Source organism: Oncorhynchus mykiss, chromosome 5 (assembly GCF_057628025.1).
Source record: "Oncorhynchus mykiss isolate SJ-2025 chromosome 5, ASM5762802v1, whole genome shotgun sequence".
NCBI classification, from domain to species: Eukaryota; Metazoa; Chordata; class Actinopteri; order Salmoniformes; family Salmonidae; genus Oncorhynchus; species Oncorhynchus mykiss.
The window spans coordinates 75,496,433-75,516,922 of NC_143026.1; the positions used below are offsets into that span (position 1 = coordinate 75,496,433).

General features: G+C 43.6%; 1 protein-coding gene across 38 annotated transcripts in view; it reads right to left on the bottom strand.

The window, feature by feature from the left end:
- The window catches only part of fryl (FRY like transcription coactivator), a 114,043-nt gene that overhangs the window by 55,033 nt on the left and 38,520 nt on the right, over window positions 1-20,490 (bottom strand). For 29 of the 38 annotated variants that reach the window (XR_016496315.1, XR_016496313.1, XR_016496314.1 and 26 more), the window contains 5 exons: window positions 2,956-3,158; window positions 2,042-2,095; window positions 737-876; window positions 548-644; window positions 99-178 (listed from right to left, as the gene is read on the bottom strand). Coding sequence is in view for 33 of the 38 variants with exons in the window: in XM_090235933.1 (XP_090092059.1) it covers window positions 99-178; window positions 548-644; window positions 737-876; window positions 2,042-2,095; window positions 2,956-3,158 (574 nt within the window). In the remaining 5 variants the exon portion in view is untranslated. Of the gene's footprint in view, window positions 1-98; window positions 179-547; window positions 645-736; window positions 877-2,041; window positions 2,096-2,955; window positions 3,159-13,724; window positions 13,857-20,490 lie in introns of all 38 variants that reach the window. The other 9 variants (XM_090235950.1, XM_090235946.1, XM_090235942.1 and 6 more) reach the window with 2 other exon arrangements.

Genomic DNA, 20,490 nt, shown 5'->3' on the forward strand with positions numbered 1-20,490 from the left:
ACTTCAGAGCCAAAAGCCCTCTGGAATTTTGTGTGCTAGACTAAAGTATAGTATGTGTATTAATGGTGTGTGTGTGTCTTGTGTTTGTTTACACTCACCCCTCTTTGTGTTTAAAGTGCTTGAATGCCAGGTTCAGAACTTCATGTACTAAAGTATCTGGCACGGGGTGAAGAGGAATCTGTGACGTGAACATGAAAACATCACATCATATTAGGTACATCAATACTTCCTTCATGCGGTCTCTCTCCCTTTACTACCATTCATTATCCTCCCTGTTGGAGGCAAGGACAACCAAGCCCTGAGATCCGTGAAGGTTTGTTCTAAGAGAGAGTGGTTTGGATCTGGATAGTCTGGGGTCGGTCTAGATGCTGTAGGTTCAGGATGACAGCTCGCTATGCCTTGGTATGCTGGCATTGCAGTGACAGTGCATGCTGTCTACCACACGGAGGAAGGGGACTCATCTAACAAACCAGACACAGACCAGGCACAGACCAGACCAGACACAGGCACAGACAAACAGGCAGAAGTAACATTAAACAGGACTCACCTGTTTTAAAACTTCAACTGAAACTAAACAAAATATGAAATCTATGGCTAAGTCCCTCCGCTCCAATAGGTAGTCTTTATCCCGATGCTGTTCATCCCTAGAGAGAGAGAGAGAGCACGTTATGACAGATTGTGGGAGGTGAGGGGAGGACAGGCGAGAGGGATGAGCAGATTAGGAGGAGTATCGTACCCTTTGGACTTGGTGCTGGAGCGAGGTCTGTACTCATAGGACTCATCCTCAGTGCCACTCTGCCGCCGGTACCAGGCAAACAGTGTGCGCAGCAGGGAGGGCAAACAGTGTTCCGCTACGGAGCTCATAGAGCTTATTAACTGTGAGAAGAACACACACATTACAATAGCTAGTTATTACAGCTTACAGGTAAAACATCATGAGAATATGTACAAAGGTCAAAAACATGAACAATACAAAGAAATCCTTACCGGAACAATCATCTTAATCACCAATATGACACAGATACTGAGGTTCTATATTTGACGTAAAAGGCTCCACTGTAAGGAGATGAGGAGAAGAGGATGCAGGGAAGGACATCGAGAAAGACGTGGAGCGGGGGGGGGGCGAATCACTGGGTGACATACAATAAAGAACAGGATGTATTGATTGGAATTGTAAGTGCAGTGTTTGATGACATGTCGAGCACAGTGAGGTCCTATCCTATTGAGCAGCTAGCGCTAAAGCCGCCATAGCACAGGGCTCTGCAGTGCTATACAGTCAGAACGTGGGCCGATCAACAAACAGGCTCTGTTAGAAACACCTCAGCACTTTGATCATCAGAATTGCAACCTCATACTGTGAATGTATTATGTATTAACATCCCCTTTGCAGACTAAAAATGGTAGGGGTATATTGCCATAATGCTAGCAATAAATATGTTTCTTCTTCAACTACATGCACCAGAGCAAACAAAAAGTCAATATATGCATGTCAAGCGTATAGTTTTTACTGTCAGTCAATCTGCAGTGGGGTAAAGTAAGTAGTCTTCTACACAATGAATGGTGTGTGTGTGTGTGTGTGTTGAAGGACAGTGCGGTGTGCTGAGGGTGCTGGATGATGGATGCTGGGAGGGAGAGTTATGCAACTGCTCTCTGCGCCCTCCCGGCACCCGGCGGACAGACTCCAGCACCCAACGCTGATTCACTGCTAAGGATGACACAGCGATTCTGCTCCCTCTCCCTGTATGCTCGTTCTACCGCACTCAGTCACAATGGAGGCAGCTGGATCTATAGTGCACCATATCCTCATTGGCGTTGTGCTGTGCTGAACAAAGCACTCTGCAGCAGCTCCATTGTTCAGAGTTCCACAGGCATCAGTCAGAGATGAGGGATGGATGGATGGGTCATTGAGTGGGGATTGATTGGGTGAAGCTGGGGAGTTCAACTATTGTATGAATGGTAGGTGGGGGGGTACAATTATGGCTGGAGGTGAGGGAGAGGGTCCATAATAACAATGCATGTGCACACACACACTTGAACTCACCTGATCAAATTGTGCGTCTTCCCCTCTCTGGAGGGATCGGGACAAGAGTTTCTCCTGAGGGAAAGAAAGACAGAAACAGGGCTGTCGGTCAAGTAAGAACTCAATAGAAAAATATAATAGGACCCCTAGATCATTCATATCAGCAGACCAGTGGATGTGGGGCCAGGTGAAACAGGAGAGGAGATAGCTGACCACTGGACAAACACCAACCAGGGAGAGGAAACGAAGGGGTGAGAGAGGCAGAGGAGGTGGCAGCAGAAGAGGGGAGCACTCGGGGAGATGAATAGAGATGAATGGAGAGCTGAATGGAGGGAGAGAGTGGTCCAGAGGGAAGGGGTGGCGTTTAATGACATGTTTACTCCCCCTTCCAAACACACACCCTCCCAGCAGCCCCGAGCTAGGGCAAGGGATTGTACCTCCCACGGAGTCTTGATATGAGTAAAAAAAAAAGCTCAGTATTCCAAGAAAATAACATCCTCCCCATTCTGGGAAATCACACTGGAATGCATGAGTCTCATTTATCACACCCGCACAGGCCTGTGCGCACACACACACACACCTCTAAGTTTAAGGAGAAGTCTTTTTACAGACTTAACACAGGCAGTCACTGGAAAGATTTGACCTGTAACCTCTTTGGCCTTCAAGCCAAGTAATGCTATGTTGCAACCAGGACCCAGGAATTCAGGACAGGGCTAATGAGCTAATAGTGTTTCATTCCAAATCAACCGCTAGGCTAGCCCCTACAACTAGGCACTTCATGTAGATATGAAAGGTAATAGCACATGGAAATATTAGTCAGAATATTGCTTACACCTAATCAATTACTTCATTTACTTCATTACAGTCATTTCAGGGTTAGGGGTTGATTTGGTCTTACTTGTGTCCCCCCTGCCTCTCGGATCACAGCAACTCACCAGCGGTTCAGCCATCACCACCTCAATCTTCTTCTCAGCCAGCACAGCAAACTCAGCAAACAGGCTCTTGATGACAAACTCCCCGGGCTTGAGCTCGGGGTCGATGATGATGCTCGACATGGCGGCGGCGTTGCGCTTCTCCCACGTCAGGGGGGCCACGGAGGGGGCGCGACGTCTACTCAGGCTGTTGACAGGGGCTGAGGCTGCAGGGAGGGAGAGAGAGGGAGAAGACAGAGGTCAGATTAGGGCTGTCCCCGACAATGTTTTTTTATCTTGGTCGACCAGAAAGTAGTCTGTTCTTTCGACCAATCGACTGGTCAATTTTTTTTACTTATTTATTTTTCCATATATAGACACACCCTATGTTTCAAAATAAAATCAACGATATGTAGGCTGAGCTTGTCTGATGCTTTAAGCACTGCGATTAAAAATGAACACACAAATTACTAAAGAGGGAGCCAGAGATCAATATAGCCTAACCGGAAGAAACAAACCTGTTCCCGACCTTCCTGCTGCTGCTGGCCTTCACATTTTCTGCTGTTATGCTCCTGATGTTAACCGGTAATAGGTTACACCAGGGGTCGACAAACTTTTCCATTTGGAGTGCCAAGTTATTCAACCATTTCTACTGATCTGAGTGTCAGTTATGATTTTCAGATGCACATTTTTCTGGAACATTTAATTTATAATAAAGTCTTCATATGATTGATATGATCAGGGTGATTCTCAGATCCACCTCTATGCAGACGACACCATTCTGTATACATCTGGCCCTTCCTTGGACACTGTGTTAGCTAACCTCCAAACGAGCTTCAATACCATACAACACACCTTCCAACACACCTTCCGTGGCCTCCAACTGCTCTTAAACGCTAATAAAAACCAAATGCATGCTTTTCAACCGTTCGCTGCCCGCACCTGCCCGCCCGACTAGCATCACTACTCTAGACGGTTCTGGCCTAGAATACGTGGACAACTACAAATACCTAGGTGTCTGGCTAGACTGTAAACTCCTTCCAGACTCATATTAAACATCTCCAATACAAAATTAACTCTAGAATCGGCTTCCTATTTCACAACAAAGCCTCCTTCATTCACACCGCCAAACATACCCTCGTAAAACTGACTATCCTACCGATCCTCGATGATGTCATTTTCAAAATGGCTTCCAATATTCTACCCAGCTAACTGGATGCAGCCTATCAGTGCCATCCGTTTTGTCACCAAAGCCCCTTACACCACCCACGAATGCAACCTGTATGCTCTAGTAGGCTGGCCCTCGCTACATAATCGTTGCCAGACCCACTGGCTCCAGGTCATCTAAAAGTCTATGCTATGGAACGCTCCGCCTTAACTCACATCACTGGTCACGATAACAACACCGACCGGTAGCACACGTTCCAGCAGGTATATCTCACTGGTCATCCCCAAAGCCAACACCTCCTTGAGTCGCCTTTCCTTCCAGTTCTCTGCTGCCAATGGCTGGAACGAGTTGCAGAAATCGCTGAAGCTGGAGATTTCTATTTCCCTCACTAACTTTAAACATCAGCTATCTGAGCAGCTAACCGATCGCTGCAGCTGTAAATAGCCCATCTATAATTAGCCCACCCTATCTACTTTCCTCATCCTCATATTGTTTTTATTTACTTTTCTGCTCTTTTGCACACTACTATGGCCTATTTATTGCCTTACCTCCTCACGCCATTTGCACACACTGTATATAAACATTCTTTTTTTTCTATTGTGTTATTGACTGTACGCTTGTTTATTTCATGTGTAACTCCATGTGTTGTTTGTGTCGCAACTGCTTTGCTTTATCTTGGCCAGGTCGCAGTCGTTGAGAACAAGTTCTCATTTACTAGCCTACTTAGTTAAAAAAAAATGTCTCAAAATCAATGTCTAAATGAAATTTAAAAGCAACTTTTATTGCAATTGCCAATATGTAAAAATATCCTACATAAAGCCAACAATTAAAAACATTGCAGCCTGCAAGTAGGAAATATCCCGATTAAAATAAATATCCTGTCAATCACATTGGCTATGCATGGCCTGTCTGCAAGGAACTTGAAACATTGTATCAACTATTGTATTAACTTGGTCCAGCCTGAAGCTCCTCTGACCAAACTTGCAACATTGTATAACATATTCTGGGTACTCAAGAGTTTCCCCTCACCATTGAGCTGCAGACAGACAGACAGCTGTATGCTGTTTTGCACAAGGGATAAGAAGTAATCAGGCAGGCCTATTTTATGACGTTTCCACCGGATCAGAGCATGACATTTCTCCCCCTTTCATGCTGAGTGGAAAATTGAAAGGGAGAGAGCTGGAAAGGTTTTTCAAATTGACAATAGTTTCTCAATGTAGCCTCTCAGTGGATGTGAAAACAGACTTTGTTTACTTACAGTTTGAGGCGAAGAAAACATTTGAGAAGCTCTACAGTGATGGTGAGTTAAGACAATCAGGCCTATCCAGTCTCCAGACCTGAACTCAATAGAAAATCTTTGGAGGGAGCTGAAAGTCTGTGTTGCCCAGCGACAGCCCCGAAACCTGAAGGATCTGGAGAAGGTCTGTATGGAAGAGTGGGCCAAAATCCCTGCTGCAGTGTGTGCAAACCTGGTCAAGAACTACAGGAAATGTATGATCTCTGTAATTGCAAACAATGTTTTCTGTACCAAATATTAGGTTCTGCTTTTCTGATGTATCAAATACTTATGTCATGCAATAAAATGCTAATTAATTACTTAAAAATCATACAATGTGATTTTCTGGATTTTTGTTTTAGATTCTGTCTCTCACAGTTGAAGTGTACCTATGATAAAAATTACAGACCTCTACATGCTTTGTAAGTTGGAAAACCTGCAAAATCGGCAATGTATCAAATACTTGTTCTCCCCACTGTATATGCCTAATCAAGATTGACAGGAGCGCTCCAAAACAAACGTCTCCTAAATGGAATGAAATAAAACAAAACGTTTTCCTCACAAGTGTAGTCTAGGTTGTGCTCTCTGCAAACAACGTGTCCACTCCAACAATGACAACAGTAAGAGGGTAATAATAATATATTGAATGCATTAACAGAAATTACCGTAACCAAACAAGCCTTTTAGATTATAATGATGGGAATAAATGGTAAATGTACTACTGGTGTGCCATCCCCGCGGCCTCAGCAATGGACTAGTCCAATTAGACAGATGTGAATCAGACATGTGTCTTGTGTGCCATCATTTCTTTTTACATATATTTGCCACTGCTCGACTAAAAGAAATCTTGGCCGACCAAGAACCTATCGACCGAACAACCAACCTGTCAACTAAACGTGGTCAGCCCTAGGTCAGATACACTTTGGCTATTCGAACAGTTATAACTGAGACCGTCACAGCCCTAGTCAGAGACCAACCCTCACATGACACGAGGTCAGGGGTCAGCTATAATCCAAGCAGATAGAAAATCAATCTCAGAGAGGAGCTATGCTAGTATGTCAGTTGGTGCACAGTGAAAAGCATTAACACATGCCTAGCCTTTAGCCTCGTCGTAGCTTGATTTCATTAGCAATCGCCAAACTAACTGCAAGCCATGAGAGCATCTTGAAAATTCTGAGTTCGATAAAAGTGATGTAGCATAGGCCTCACTGGACTACACCCCTAAAACTCACTGAACAGACTAAGAGCAATAATATCATCTCAGACTCACACAGTTATGTAAAGATGAATATTAAGGTCAGGTGATCACACCACAGCAGAATGAGGGAAGTGATATACAGTTAAAACTAGAGGTCGACTGATTCAATCGGAATGGCTGATTAATTAAGGCCGATTTCCGATTTTTTAACACCTTTATTTGACTAGGCAAGTCAGTTAAGAACATATTCTTATCTTCAATTACGGCCTAGTGGGTTAACTGCCTTGTTCAGGGGCAGAACGACAGATTTTTGCCTTGTCACCTCCGGGATTCAATCTTGCAACGTTACAGTTAACTAGTCCAACGCTCTAACCACCTGCCTCTCATTGCACTCCACGAGGAGCCTGCCTGTTACGCGAATGCAGGAAGCCAAGGTCAGTTACTAGCTAGCATTAAACTTATCTTATAAAAGACAATCAATCAATCATAATCACTAGTTAACTACACATGGTTGATGATATTACTAGTTTATCTAGCGTGTCCTGCGTTGCATATAATCGATGCAACGCTCGGGGATGATTTAACAAAAGCGCATTTGCGAAAAAAAGCACAATCGTTGGACGACTGTACCTAACCATAAACACCAATGCCTTTCTTAAAATCAATACACAAGTATATATTTTTAAACCTGCATATTTAGCTAAAAGAAATCCAGGTTAGCAGGCAATATTAACCAGGTGAAATTGTGTCACTTCTCTTGCGTTCATTGCATGCAGAGTCAGGGTATATGCAACAGTTTGGGCAGCCTGGCTCATTGTGAACTAAGTTGCCAGAATTTTACGTAATTATGATATAACAGTGAAGGTTGTACAATGGTACAGGAATATTTAGACTGATGGATGCCACCCGTTAGATGAAATACGGAACGGTTCCGTATTTCACTGAAATAAACGTTTTGTTTTCAAAATGACAGTTTCCAGAATTGACCATAATAATGACCTAAGGCTCATATTTCTGTGTGGTATTATGCTATGATTAAGTCTATGATTTGATAGAGCAGTCTGACTGAGCGATGGTAGGCAGCAGCAGGCTCGTAAGCGTTCTTTCAAACAGCACTTTTGTCCGTTTTGCCAGCAGCTCTTCGCAATGCTTCAAGCATTGCGCTGTTTATGACTTCAAGCCTATGAACTCCCGAGATTAGGCTGGTGTAACCGATGTGAAATGGCTAGGTAGTTAGCGGGGTGTGCGCTAATAGCGTTTCAACCGTCACTCGCTCTGAGACTTGGAGTGGTTGTTCCCCTTGCTCTGCATGGGTAACGCTGCTTCGAGGGAGGCTGTTGTCATTGTGTTCCTGGTTCGAGCCCAGGTAGGAGCGAGGAGAGGGACGGAAGCTATACTGTTACACTGGCACACTGGCAATACTAAAGTGCCTATAAGAACATCCAATAGTCAAAGGTATATGAAATACAAATGGTAGAGAGAAATAGTCCTATAAAAAATACTATATTAACTACAACCTAAAACCTCTTACTTTGGAATATTGAAGTCTCATATGAAAGTTGGTGGTTCCTTTTAACATGTTCTCATGTTCTGAGCAAGGAACTTAAAAGTTAGCTTTCTTACATGGCACATATTGCACTTTTACTTTCTTCTCCAACACTTTGTTTTTGTATTATTTAAACCAAATTGAACATGTTTCATTATATATTTGAGGCTAAATTGATTTTGATATATATATTTTTTGTATTATATTAAGTTAAAATAAGTGTTCATTCAGTATTGTTGTAATTGTCATTATTACAAATACATTTTTTATTTCATTTATATCGTCCGATTAATCGGTATCGGCTTTTTAAATCGGTATCGGTGTTGAAATATCAAAATCAGTCGACCTCTAGTTAAAACGCACTCGGCTGGATGCAGAAAAGTGAATCTGTGCACAGGAGCTCTCAATATTTACACAAGCTTCCTGTAACACATACCTAAAAGGGTCAGCATAGGAAGAGAGAGAGAGGAGTGTGTGCATGTGGGAGCTTGTGGGATGGTTGGTACACGCACGTTTAAATAGAAAATATACAGTGCCTTGCGAAAGTATTCGGCCCCCTTGAACTTTGCGACCTTTTGCCACATTTCAGGCTTCAAACATAAAGATATAAAACTATATTTTTTTGTGAAGAATCAACAACAAGTGGGACACAATCATGAAGTGGAACGACATTTATTGGATATTTCAAACTTTTTTAACAAATCAAAAACTGAAAAATTGGGCGTGCAAAATTATTCAGCCCCCTTAAGTTAATACTTTGTAGCGCCACCTTTTGCTGTGATTACAGCTGTAAGTCGCTTGGGGTATGTCTCTATCAGTTTTGCACATCGAGAGACTGACATTTTTTCCCATTCCTCCTTGCAAAACAGCTCGAGCTCAGTGAGGTTGGATGGAGAGCATTTGTGAACAGCAGTTTTCAGTTCTTTCCACAGATTCTCGATTGGATTCAGGTCTGGACTTTGACTTGGCCATTCTAACACCTGGATATGTTTATTTTTGAACCATTCCATTGTAGATTTTGCTTTATGTTTTGGATCATTGTCTTGTTGGAAGACAAATCTCCGTCCCAGTCTCAGGTCTTTTGCAGACTCCATCAGGTTTTCTTCCAGAATGGTCCTGTATTTGGCTCCATCCATCTTCCCATCAATTTTAACCATCTTCCCTGTCCTTGCTGAAGAAAAGAAGGCCCAAACCATAATGCTGCCACCACCATGTTTGACAGTGGGGATGGTGTGTTCAGCTGTGTTGCTTTTACGCCAAACATAACGTTTTGCATTGTTGCCAAAAAGTTCCATTTTGGTTTCATCTGACCAGAGCACCTTCTTCCACATGTTTGGTGTGTCTCCCAGGTGGCTTGTGGCAAACTTTAAACGACACTTTTTATGGATATCTTTAAGAAATGGCTTTCTTGCCACTCTTCCATAAAGGCCAGATTTGTGCAATATACGACTGATTGTTGTCCTATGGACAGAGTCTCCCACCTCAGCTGTAGATCTCTGCAGTTCATCCAGAGTGATCATGGGCCTCTTGGCTGCATCTCTGATCAGTCTTCTCCTTGTATGAGCTGAAAGTTTAGAGGGACGGCCAGGTCTTGGTAGATTTGCAGTGGTCTGATACTCCTTCCATTTCAATATTATCGCTTGCACAGTGCTCCTTGCGATGTTTAAAGCTTGGGAAATCTTTTTGTATCCAAATCCGGCTTTAAACTTCTTCACAACAGTATCTCGGACCTGCCTGGTGTGTTTCTTGTTCTTCATGATGCTCTCTGCGCTTTTGACGGACCTCTGAGACGATCACAGTGCAGGTGCATTTATACGGAGACTTGATTACACACAGGTGGATTGTATTTATCATCATTAGTCATTTAGGTCAACATTGGATCATTCAGAGATCCTCACTGAACTTCTGGAGAGAGTTTGCTGCACTGAAAGTAAAGGGGCTGAATAATTTTGCACGCCCAATTTTTCAGTTTTTGATTTGTTAAAAAAGTTTGAAATATCCAATAAATGTCGTTCCACTTCATGATTGTGTCCCACTTGTTGATTCTTCACAAAAAAATACAGTTTTATATCTTTATGTTTGAAGCCTGAAACGTGGCAAGAGGTCGCAAAGTTCAAGGGGGCCGAATACTTTCGCAAGGCACTGTAGCCATGGTGTCCATTCGTTAAGCCTTCATTTGATCTGTGTTGTTGGTTTCCCTAGAAACAGGTGAAAACAAACAACCACATAATTCAAAACAGAATCCTCTCCTATGTCCATCAATAAAACATGGAGCTACACTGAACATTCACTGACATACCAGGACAGCTTGTGCCAACACAGACAACCTTTAACACACAAACTGGTAGAATACACACTGGATGGTGGGAAAGAAAGCTTATCATTCTGAAGTTTATAAACAGACCAACGGCCTGTTTGCTGCTGGACTAGGACACAGTCTGCTCGGTCAGGAAAGAAGGGACACTGGGACGGATAGCTACTCGTCAGCTACCCACCACCTTCCTCCTCCCAGGAAACATATTACTGTTTCTTCCTGTTACCATGGGAACACTAATGTGTTCCCAAAACTTCAAACAATAGCAAGGAGTAAAATGGCACACAGTAAAAATGTAGGAGTTTTGTCAGAAGTGGAAAGATGTTAACACCCAGTTAACACCCAGCAACGCACCCATTTAAACCCTACTGAACAAACAGAGACACACACAGCTTAGGCTTAACTCAGATGGTTGCGTAATAGGCCCGAACTAAAGTGTTGGCGTTTCAGAGTTGGGTGGTATTTGCCTATACAGTAGTGTTGGGGAGCATTACACCCCTTTCTATTTTAATTAGCAGCCACACAAGTTAGTCCACTGGTACAGTAACAGCCACAAAGAGCTAGAGGTGGCACCCTTATTAGCAGAACAAACATAATTGGACATTTCTAAATGGTTCAGCAAGCGCAGCGGCACCGCAGCCAACACAGACACAGTGCTTTATGTAAAAGGACTCAGAGTCAGGGACAGCACAGTGTTGGGGTGAATGGGGGTATAATTTTGGGGCGCATCAGTTGAGCGTCGTTAAAATGTTGTTCTGCAGCACAGAGAGCCTTTCAAACATTCCCTCTTTGTTTACCGTGTTCCACCAACACCCCCTTCCTCCCCTGATGATGTCACATAGCCAACTCCCTACTGCCAATGACTGTCCTGTGGCCTCAGACTCCCTCACTCGCTCTTCCTCCTTCTCTACCCCCTTCACTCTAATTCTCTCCCTCCCCTTCTCGCTCTCCCTCTCGCCTTGGGCCAGCTGGGCTGCTGACTGCCTGGCATACAGAAATTAGAAACATTGTTTGTGCATTTCCACTCAACAACAGGGTGAAGAAAAACATACAAGGCATCCTTTCCCTGGCCAGGTCTCTGCCCTGCTCTGCCCATCTTCCCCCTGTCTCAATGGGGAGCCATCATCTCTACCTTCTAGGGATGGGCATGGTAATTAGGCATCCTTTCCCTGGCCAGGTCTCTGCCCTGCTCTGCCCATCTTCCCCCTGTCTCAATGGGGAGTCATCATCTCTACCTTCTAGGGATGGGCATGGTAATTAGGCATCCTTTCCCTGGCCAGGTCTCTGCCCTGCTCTGCCCATCTTCCCCCTGTCTCAATGGGGAGCCATCATCTCTACCTTCTAGGGATGGGCATGGTAATTAGGCATCCTTTCCCTGGCCAGGTCTCTGCCCTGCTCTGCCCATCTTCCCCCTGTCTCAATGGGGAGCCATTTGTGACGTGCAACATCTACCTTCTAGGGATGGGCATGGTAATTAGAATATCCAAACGGGCATTAGTATTAGAATACTTTCAAGAGTATTCATTTGAGGAAACATAGGCCTATTTTAACAACGAACAGGCTTGGTCTCAAATACAATTATCTGACATTGCTACACACAAGCATACCATGACATTTAAAATGATTAATTTAATATAACAACAAAGTTCTGAATGTAGTTTGACGTGTGCCCCATAAAAATCACACCCCCTATAGCCTCCACAGGTTCCACGCCTGGAGCTCGTTGTTGACACTACAGTCAGAGGCTCCATGTGGAGCTCGTTGTTGACACTACAGTCAGAGGCTCCATGTGGAGCTCGTTGTTGACACTACAGTCAGAGGCTCCATGTGGAGCTCGTTGTTGACACTACAGTCAGAGGCTCCATGTGGAGCTTGTTGTTGACACTACAGTCAGAGGCTCCATGTGGAGCTTGTTGTTGACACTACAGTCAGAGGCTCCATGTGGAGCTTGTTGTTGACACTACAGTCAGAGGCTCCATGTGGAGCAAGGTGAAGTGGGAGATGTCTAATCAAAGCAAAATGTAATTCAAATGACGGAATTAAGTGAGCTAAATGAGAAGCAGGCTACAACAAGCAACCAACAGGTAGGCTGTTTAATATGAATGGAGTTGTTGTAGGCAAGGACGGGTAGCGCATAAAAAAAATAGCCTCAACTAGCCTAGCTGGCAAGCTAACATCTGGCTAGCTGGCAAGCGAACATCTGGCTAGCTGGCAAGCTAACATCTGGCTAGCTGGCAAGCTAACATCTGGCTAGCTGGCAAGCTAACATCTGGCTAGCTGGCAAGCTAACATCTGGCTAGCTGGCAAGCTAACATCTGGCTAGCTGGCAAGCTAACATCTGGCTAGCTGGCAAGCTAACATCTGGCTAGCTGGCAAGCTAACATCTGGCTAGCTGGCAAGCTAACATCTGGCTAGCTGGCAAGCTAACATCTGGCTAGCTGGCAAGCTAACATCTGGCTAGCTGGCAAGCTAACATCTGGCTAGCTGGCAAGCTAACATCTGGCTAGCTGGCAAGCTAACATCTGGCTAGCTGGCAAGCTAACATCTGGCTAGCTGGCAAGCTAACATCTGGCTAGCTGACAAGCTAACATCTGGCTAGCTGACAAGCTAACATCTGGCTAGCTGACAAGCTAAATCGATTTGATGCAGTCAAGACAGGCACTGCCAGGTGGGATGATAGATAACCTATGGCATTTACAACTTTGTCTTACTAGCGCGAGTAAGTGCCTAGTTTTTCCTCTCTCTCCCTTTTCACACACAACAACCCCTGCCCATCGCGCTCTGCAGCAGGGCAAGCACCGTATCTCCCGAGACACACAGGATAAACAAAGTTAAAAACAATCCCGACCATCCCCCCCAAAATGTAGGATATTATTTGATTAAAGGAATTTCCCCAACTAACCCCATTGCAAACACCAGAGCTGCTTCCACTTACTGCCTGGCCTGTCACTATACATACTTAATACTGTACTGAATCCCTCAACACCCCATTCAAATTTGAATGCAAACATGACCTTGTGATGGCAAGTAAACAACTACTCCCTGCCCAGATTGCCTTGTTATCTTGCTAACAGGAGGACGTTCTAAAGAGGAACGACTCCGTGGTATGTATCTGCAAGACTAATAAATGTGATGCACCTGCACAGCCACTAACCTATTACCGAGATCTTTCTCTACCTTCTAGCAACACACAAAATCTATGCTTTCATTCATTTGTTAAATTATCAAGCCACAAAAATATTTTCTGTCTCAATAGCAGATAAATGAATGGGCTAAAGATTCTGTAGGTACCTACTGAAAGCCCTCCAGCGAGAGTCTAGTAACTACGGTTCTGTGAGTGGAGATGAACCAGACCACATGTACTCCATGCCGAGCGTGCCAAAGGTCCAGAACTCCCGCTGTGACAGAGAGAAGAGCTCATGCCTGCAATTAAAACAGAGCACCCAGTGGGATTACACAACTATTAGAGTCTGACTCCACCTCGTCACAGTAAAAATAGAGCCCTCCCTAAGGCCTCTCACTTCCGCTCTCAGGACATCCAGGAACAATGGAATGTGTTTGACTGCATGAGAGCTAAATGGTTTACACTCACAGTACTTTTCTAACAATATGTCTGAACATGTGCAGATTCCAATCTGTGCCTACTGCCCTCATTCAGTTCCAAATAGATACAACACTGCAGTAAATCACTCTTATCACACAAGCAAAGTAACATTACTAAAAAGCATTCAGTGTTTAAAAGGGACATGAATAATCCTGGCAGGTGTAACAAGTAGACTGATGGCAAGGTTATCTGTACTGAGGCCAGTGCCTAGCAGGGTGATCACAGAGCCAGCTTCTTATAATGAGTGTTTTGGCTGAATACTTGTGACTCCAGAGGAGCTGAGGACAGGCTGAGCAGGACAGAGTACACAGGGGGCTGGAACAGTCTGGAACATCAAATATAGCGGAAAAAGAATGAAAGAAAAAGGAAAAGAGCGCAGGAGATAAAAGTTTTGGCAGAGTAGCATAGTGACAGTTGCTGAAACTAGGCCTTACTCCTCATTGTTCTTACTGAGAGGTCCAATAACGAAGAGTTGGCAGCCAACACAGAGAGGGGGAACAGAGGGGAGAGGGGGCATTCATTAGAGAAAGAGAGGCAAAGGGGAAAAAACTGTTTACCCAACGGTCAGCTTGCTTTTCTACTGATCATTTTACAAGGAGTCAGCAGCTAGCTACTGAGGCAGACTGAATTACCGACCGTTAGAGGTGCCCTGTTTAGTTTACAATTAGGGTGCTAGTAGCAGTGTGGCAAATTAAAATAAAGCACCACTAACTTTGCTTGAACATAACACACAACATAAATTAATCGATCAGAAATCGGTTACTAAAATTATAAATTCACTGATCCTGAGGAAGTATTAGGATAAATATGAGACTAAGGCAGAATAGGTTTAGTCATTTTCTGTTCCAGAAAACTGACTATTTCCAATGTGTTTATTTCTTGATAATCAAAATCAAAAAAACAGATGTATTGAGGCAAACACACCGCTTCAGTAATGGCCCTCACTGTAACCTTCCAGTAGTCTGGATGATGAGTAAGGTCAATAGGATGGAGTACAGGCACAGATGTGATCGGTGCTGTATACCAATAATAAATGGGAGTTAATGAGAAGACAGATCAATGAAGAAACATTAGCCATCCCATGGGATGACAGAGAGCGACAAATATATTTTATTAGTAATAAAATAGTAATCACACTGGTGGGGAGAGGGGCATTCCTCTTACCAAACCACATGACATTTGTTTTGGAGGTGTTCAGAACAAGGTTAAGGGTAGGGAAAGCTTGTTGGACACTAAGAAAGCTTTGTTGTAGCGCATCTAACACAAAATCCAGGGAGGGGCCAGCTGAGTATAAGACTATCATCTGCATATAAATGGATGAGAGAGCTTCCTACTGCCTGAGATAATTGAGATAAGCATGGAGCCTAGGATTGAGCCTTGGGGTACTCCCTTGGTGACAGATAGTGGCTGAGACAGCAGATTTTCTGACTTTATACACTGCACTCAGAGAGGTAGTTAGTAAACCAGCCCAAAGACCACTCAGAGACACCAATACATCCCACGAGAAAGGAATAGTCTACCATATCAAAAGCTTTGGCCAAGTAAATAAAATATCAGCACAATATTGTTTAGAATCAAGGGCAATGGCGATATCATTGAGGACCTTTTAGGTTGCTGTGACACATCCATAACCGGAGTGGAAACCAGAGATACCGACAGAGAGCTACCAAGATACCGACAGAGAGCTACCAAGATACCGACAGAGCGCTACCAAGATACCGACAGAGAGCTACCAAGATACCGACATAGAGCTACCAAGATACCGACAGAGAGCTACCAAGATACCGACAGAGAGCTACCAAGATACAGACAGAGAGCTACCAAGATACAGACAGAGCCAGAGTAGGGTTTGGCGCAGATTTTCATACCGTCTCTGTACCATACAGGGGTATACAGTACTACCGGAAGAGGGTAAATGTCTCAACGGATCCAAAGAAGATGGACCCATTCCCAAAGTGGACCTGGGGCTTTCCCACCCGGACCCGATACGCAGAAATTATTTATTAAAATATAGAGAACTCATCTGAACAGAGCCAATGACAACCAACACCGTTCCATATAGACCGGGTCAGCTCCAGACCCGGTCCGATACGAGTGAGAAAAGCAGCAGAAAAGGCATTTGAGCTACTTTATTAACAGGAACTGATAAAGCAGAGAAATAGGTGCTGCTCCAGCAGGCGTGGGAGGGGCCGTACTGTGAGCAAGTTACATTTTTTTATTTTATTTTTTTCACCTTTATTTAACCAGGTAGGCTAGTTGAGAACTAGTTCTCATTTACAACTGCGACCTGGCCAAGATAAAGCATAGCAGTGTGAACAGACAACAAAGTTACACATGGAGTAAACAATAAACAAGTCAATAACACAGTAGAGAAAAAAAAAAAGAGTATATACATTGTGTGCAAAAGGCATGAGGAGGTAGGCAAATAATTACAATTTTGCAGATTAACACTGGAGTGATAAATGATCAGATGGTCATGTGCAGATAGAGATACTGGTGTGCAAAAGAGCAGAAAAGTAAATAAATATAACCAGTATGGGGATGAGGTAGGTAAATTGGGTGGGCTATTTACAGCTGCAGCGATCGGTTAGCTGCTCAGATAGCAGATGTTTAAAGTTGGTGAGGGAGAAAAAAAAAGTCTCCAACTTCAGCGATTTTTGCAATTCGTTCCAGTCACAGGCAGCAGAGAACTGGAAGGAAAGGCAGCCAAATGAGGTGTTGGCTTTAGGGATGATCAGTGAGATACACATGCTGGAGCACGTGCTACGGGTGGGTGTTGCCATCGTGACCAGTGAACTAAGATAAAGCGGAGCTTTACCTAGCATGGACTTGTAGATGACCTGGAGCCAGTGGGTCTGGCGACGAATATGTAGCGAGGGCCAGCCGACTAGATAATACAGGTCGCAGTGGTGGGTGGTATAAGGTGCTTTAGTAACAAAACGGATTGATTTTAGATTGGAGATGTTTGATATGAGTCTGGAAGGAGAGTTTACAGTCTAGCCAGACACCTAGGTACTTATAGAGGTCCACAGGTCGGAACCATCCAGGGTGGTGATGCTAGTCGGGCGTGCAGGTGCAGGCAGCGAACGGTTGAAAAGCATGCATTTGGTTTTACTAGCGTTTAAGAGCAGTTGGAGGCCACGGCAGGAGTGTTGTATGGCATTGAAGCTCGTTTGGAGGTTAGATAGCACAGTGTCCAAGGAAGGGACAGAAGTATACAGAATGGTGACGTCTGCGTAGAGGTTGATCAGGGAATCGCCCGCAGCAAGAGCAACATCATTGATATATACAGAGAAAAGAGTCGGCCCGAGAATTGAACCCTGTGGCACCCCCATAGAGACTGCTAGAGGACCGGACAACATGTCCTCCGATTTGACACACTGAACTCTGTCTGCAAAGTAGTTGGTGAACCAGGCATGGCATGAGGAGCAGGGAGGGAGAGACAGCAACCAAGCCGACTCGGTTGTTTATGAAGTACCCGTCTTGACTGCATCAAACCGGGAGAAGCTAGTTAGCCTAGCTAACGTTAGCTAGGCTAACTGAGGCTGTAGTGCATGCACTTTCACATCCTACAGTTACAAATAACAGCTCCATTCAGAATATTAAGTAGGAGCATACATGTTGGCTGTTAGGCTATAATGACCATCCTTTTCCTTTAACTTTTAATTCCATCTTCCATTGATTAGATCGGTCCTAACTTCAGCCACAAACAGAGGCTCTGACTGTAGCCTATTGCCACTTATTATTGGCCAACAACAACAAGTTAAACGCGTCACTCTAGTGAAACGTAAGAGCAGCATAAATGACTCTCTCTCACGGTCAGGCATTGGCGATATACCAGGTTATTTCAAAATACAGACAGTCTGATTTTCAAGATCCCTGTCCCTGAATTGTTTTGTGCTTAAAAAAAGTATTCACAGATCCACCTGTACCCAGGACCCGAGTGTGCCCAGATCCATCCTTCTAAATGTCACTGGTTTAATCTGAAATGATTGTCACGGGTATGTGTAATTTTAACTGAGTTGTCTGAAGTGCCTGGACAGATCCGAACGTAGCTGCTGTGTGTGAGTGTCTATACTTCTAATTAATCCTCAGCTCTGGCATCTCCCCCAATATTTGGAACCCAGGAATGATCACCCCACTCCACAAAAGTGGGAGATACATTTGGGACATCCATCAACAGCAACCTTGGGAAAATCCTCTGCATTATCATTAACAGCAAACTCATACATTTCCTCAGTGAAAACAAAGTACTGAGCAAATGTCAAATTGGCCTGTATACCAAATTTCTCTACCAAATTACCGTATAACAGACCATGTATTTCACCCTGCACACATGAATTGACAAACAAACAAACCAAAACAAAGGCAAAGTCTTCTCATGCTTTGATGATTTCAACAAAGATTTAGACTCACATTGCCATGTAGACAAACACGTGTGCGGTTAGAGTTGGAAAAAACACACATTTCTTCCCACAGGGCCGTGGGGTAAGACAGGGATGCAGCTTAAGCCCCACCCTCTATAACATATTTATATCAACAAATTGGCACGGGCACTAGAACAGTTTGCAGCACCCGGCCTCACCCTACTAGAATCTGAAGTCAAATGTCTACGGTTTACTGATGATCTGGTGCTTTGTCCGCAACCAAGGAGGGCTGAAAGCAGCACCTAGATCTTCTGCCCAGAATCTGACAGACCTGGGGCCCTGACAGACCTGGGGCCCTGACAGACCTGGGGCCCTGACAGACCTGGGGCCCTGACAGTAAATCTCAATAGGACATAAATAATGGTGTTCCAAAGAAGGTCCAGTTCCAAGGACCACAAATACAAAAATTCCATCTAGACTCCGTTGCCCTAGAACACACAAAAAACTATTATAGCTTGGCCTAAAACATCACGGCCACTCCAATACCTTGAATTTGTTGTCCTTAAACCATTGTGCTACAACTTTGAAAGTATGCTTGGGGTCATTGTCCATTTGGAGGATTCATTTGCGACCAAGCTTTAACACTTTTTGGGATAGGGGGCAGCATTTTCACATTTGGATGAATAGCATGCCCAGAGTGAACTGACTCCTACTCTGTCCCAGATGCTAATATATGCATATTACTAGTAGTATTGGATAGAAAACACTCTGAAGTTTCTAAAACTGTTTGAATGATGTCTGTGAGTATAACAGAACTCATATAGCAGGCGAAAACCTGAGAAAAATCGAACCAGGAAGTGGGACATCTCAGGTTTGTAGTTTTTCAAAGCTTGGCCTACCAAATACACAGTGTCTATGGAGTCAAGTTGCACTTCCTACGGCTTCCAATAGATGTCAACCGTCGTTAAAAACTTGAATGAGGATTCTACTATAAAGGAGAAGCTCATGAGACCTCTGAGTCAGTGGTCTGGCAGAGTGTCTTGGTCTCGTGACGCGCGCTCCCAACAGAGTTAGCTCTCGTTCCAGTGCATTTCTTCAGACAAAGGAATTCTCCGGTTGGAACATTGATGTTTTATGTTAAAAACATCCTAAAGATTGATTCCATACATCGTTTGACATGTTTCTAAAGGACTGTAACGGAACTTTGAGTTTTTGTCTGGACGAAGTGCCTGCGCCTCATGAAGATGGATTACTGGGCTGAACACGCTAACAAGTGTCTATTTGGACATAAATGATGGACTTTATGGAATAAATCAGTCATTTATTGTCAAACTGGGATTCCTGGGAGTGCCTTCTGATGAAGATCAAAGGTAAGTGAATATTTATGGTGTTATTTCCAGCTTCTGTTGACTCCAAAATGGCAGATATTCCTCTGGCTGTTTTGGGTTGAGTGCAGTTCTCAGATTATGCTTTTTCCGTATAAAAAATAAATAAATCTAACACAGCGGGTGCATTAAGGAGACGTCTATCTTTAATTCTGCGAATAACAGTTGTATCTTTTATCAATGTTTATTATGAGTATTTCTGCAAAAATCCCTGGATGTTTTGGAATCAAAACATTACTGCACATAACGCACCAATGTAAACAGATTTTTGGATATAAATATGCACATTATCGAACAAAACATACATGTATTGTGTAACATGATGTCCTATGAGTGTCATCTGATGAAGATCAAAGGTTAGTGATTCATTTGATCTATATTTCAGCTTTTTGTAACTCCTACCTTTGACTGGAAAAATGGCTGTGTGTTTTTTTGACTTGGCTGTGACCTAACATAATCATATGTGCTTTTGTGTAAAGCATTTTTTTAAACGGACACGATGGGTAGATTAACAAGATGTTTATCTTTCATTTGCTGTATTGGACTTGTTAATGTGTGAAAGTTACATTTCTAAAAAATATTTTAGAATTTTGCGCGCTGCCTTTTCAGCGGAATGTTGTCGAGGGGTTCCGCTAGCGGAACGCCTGCCCTAGAAAGGTTAAAGAAAAATGTAATATCCTTGAATCAGTCATTAAAAACAA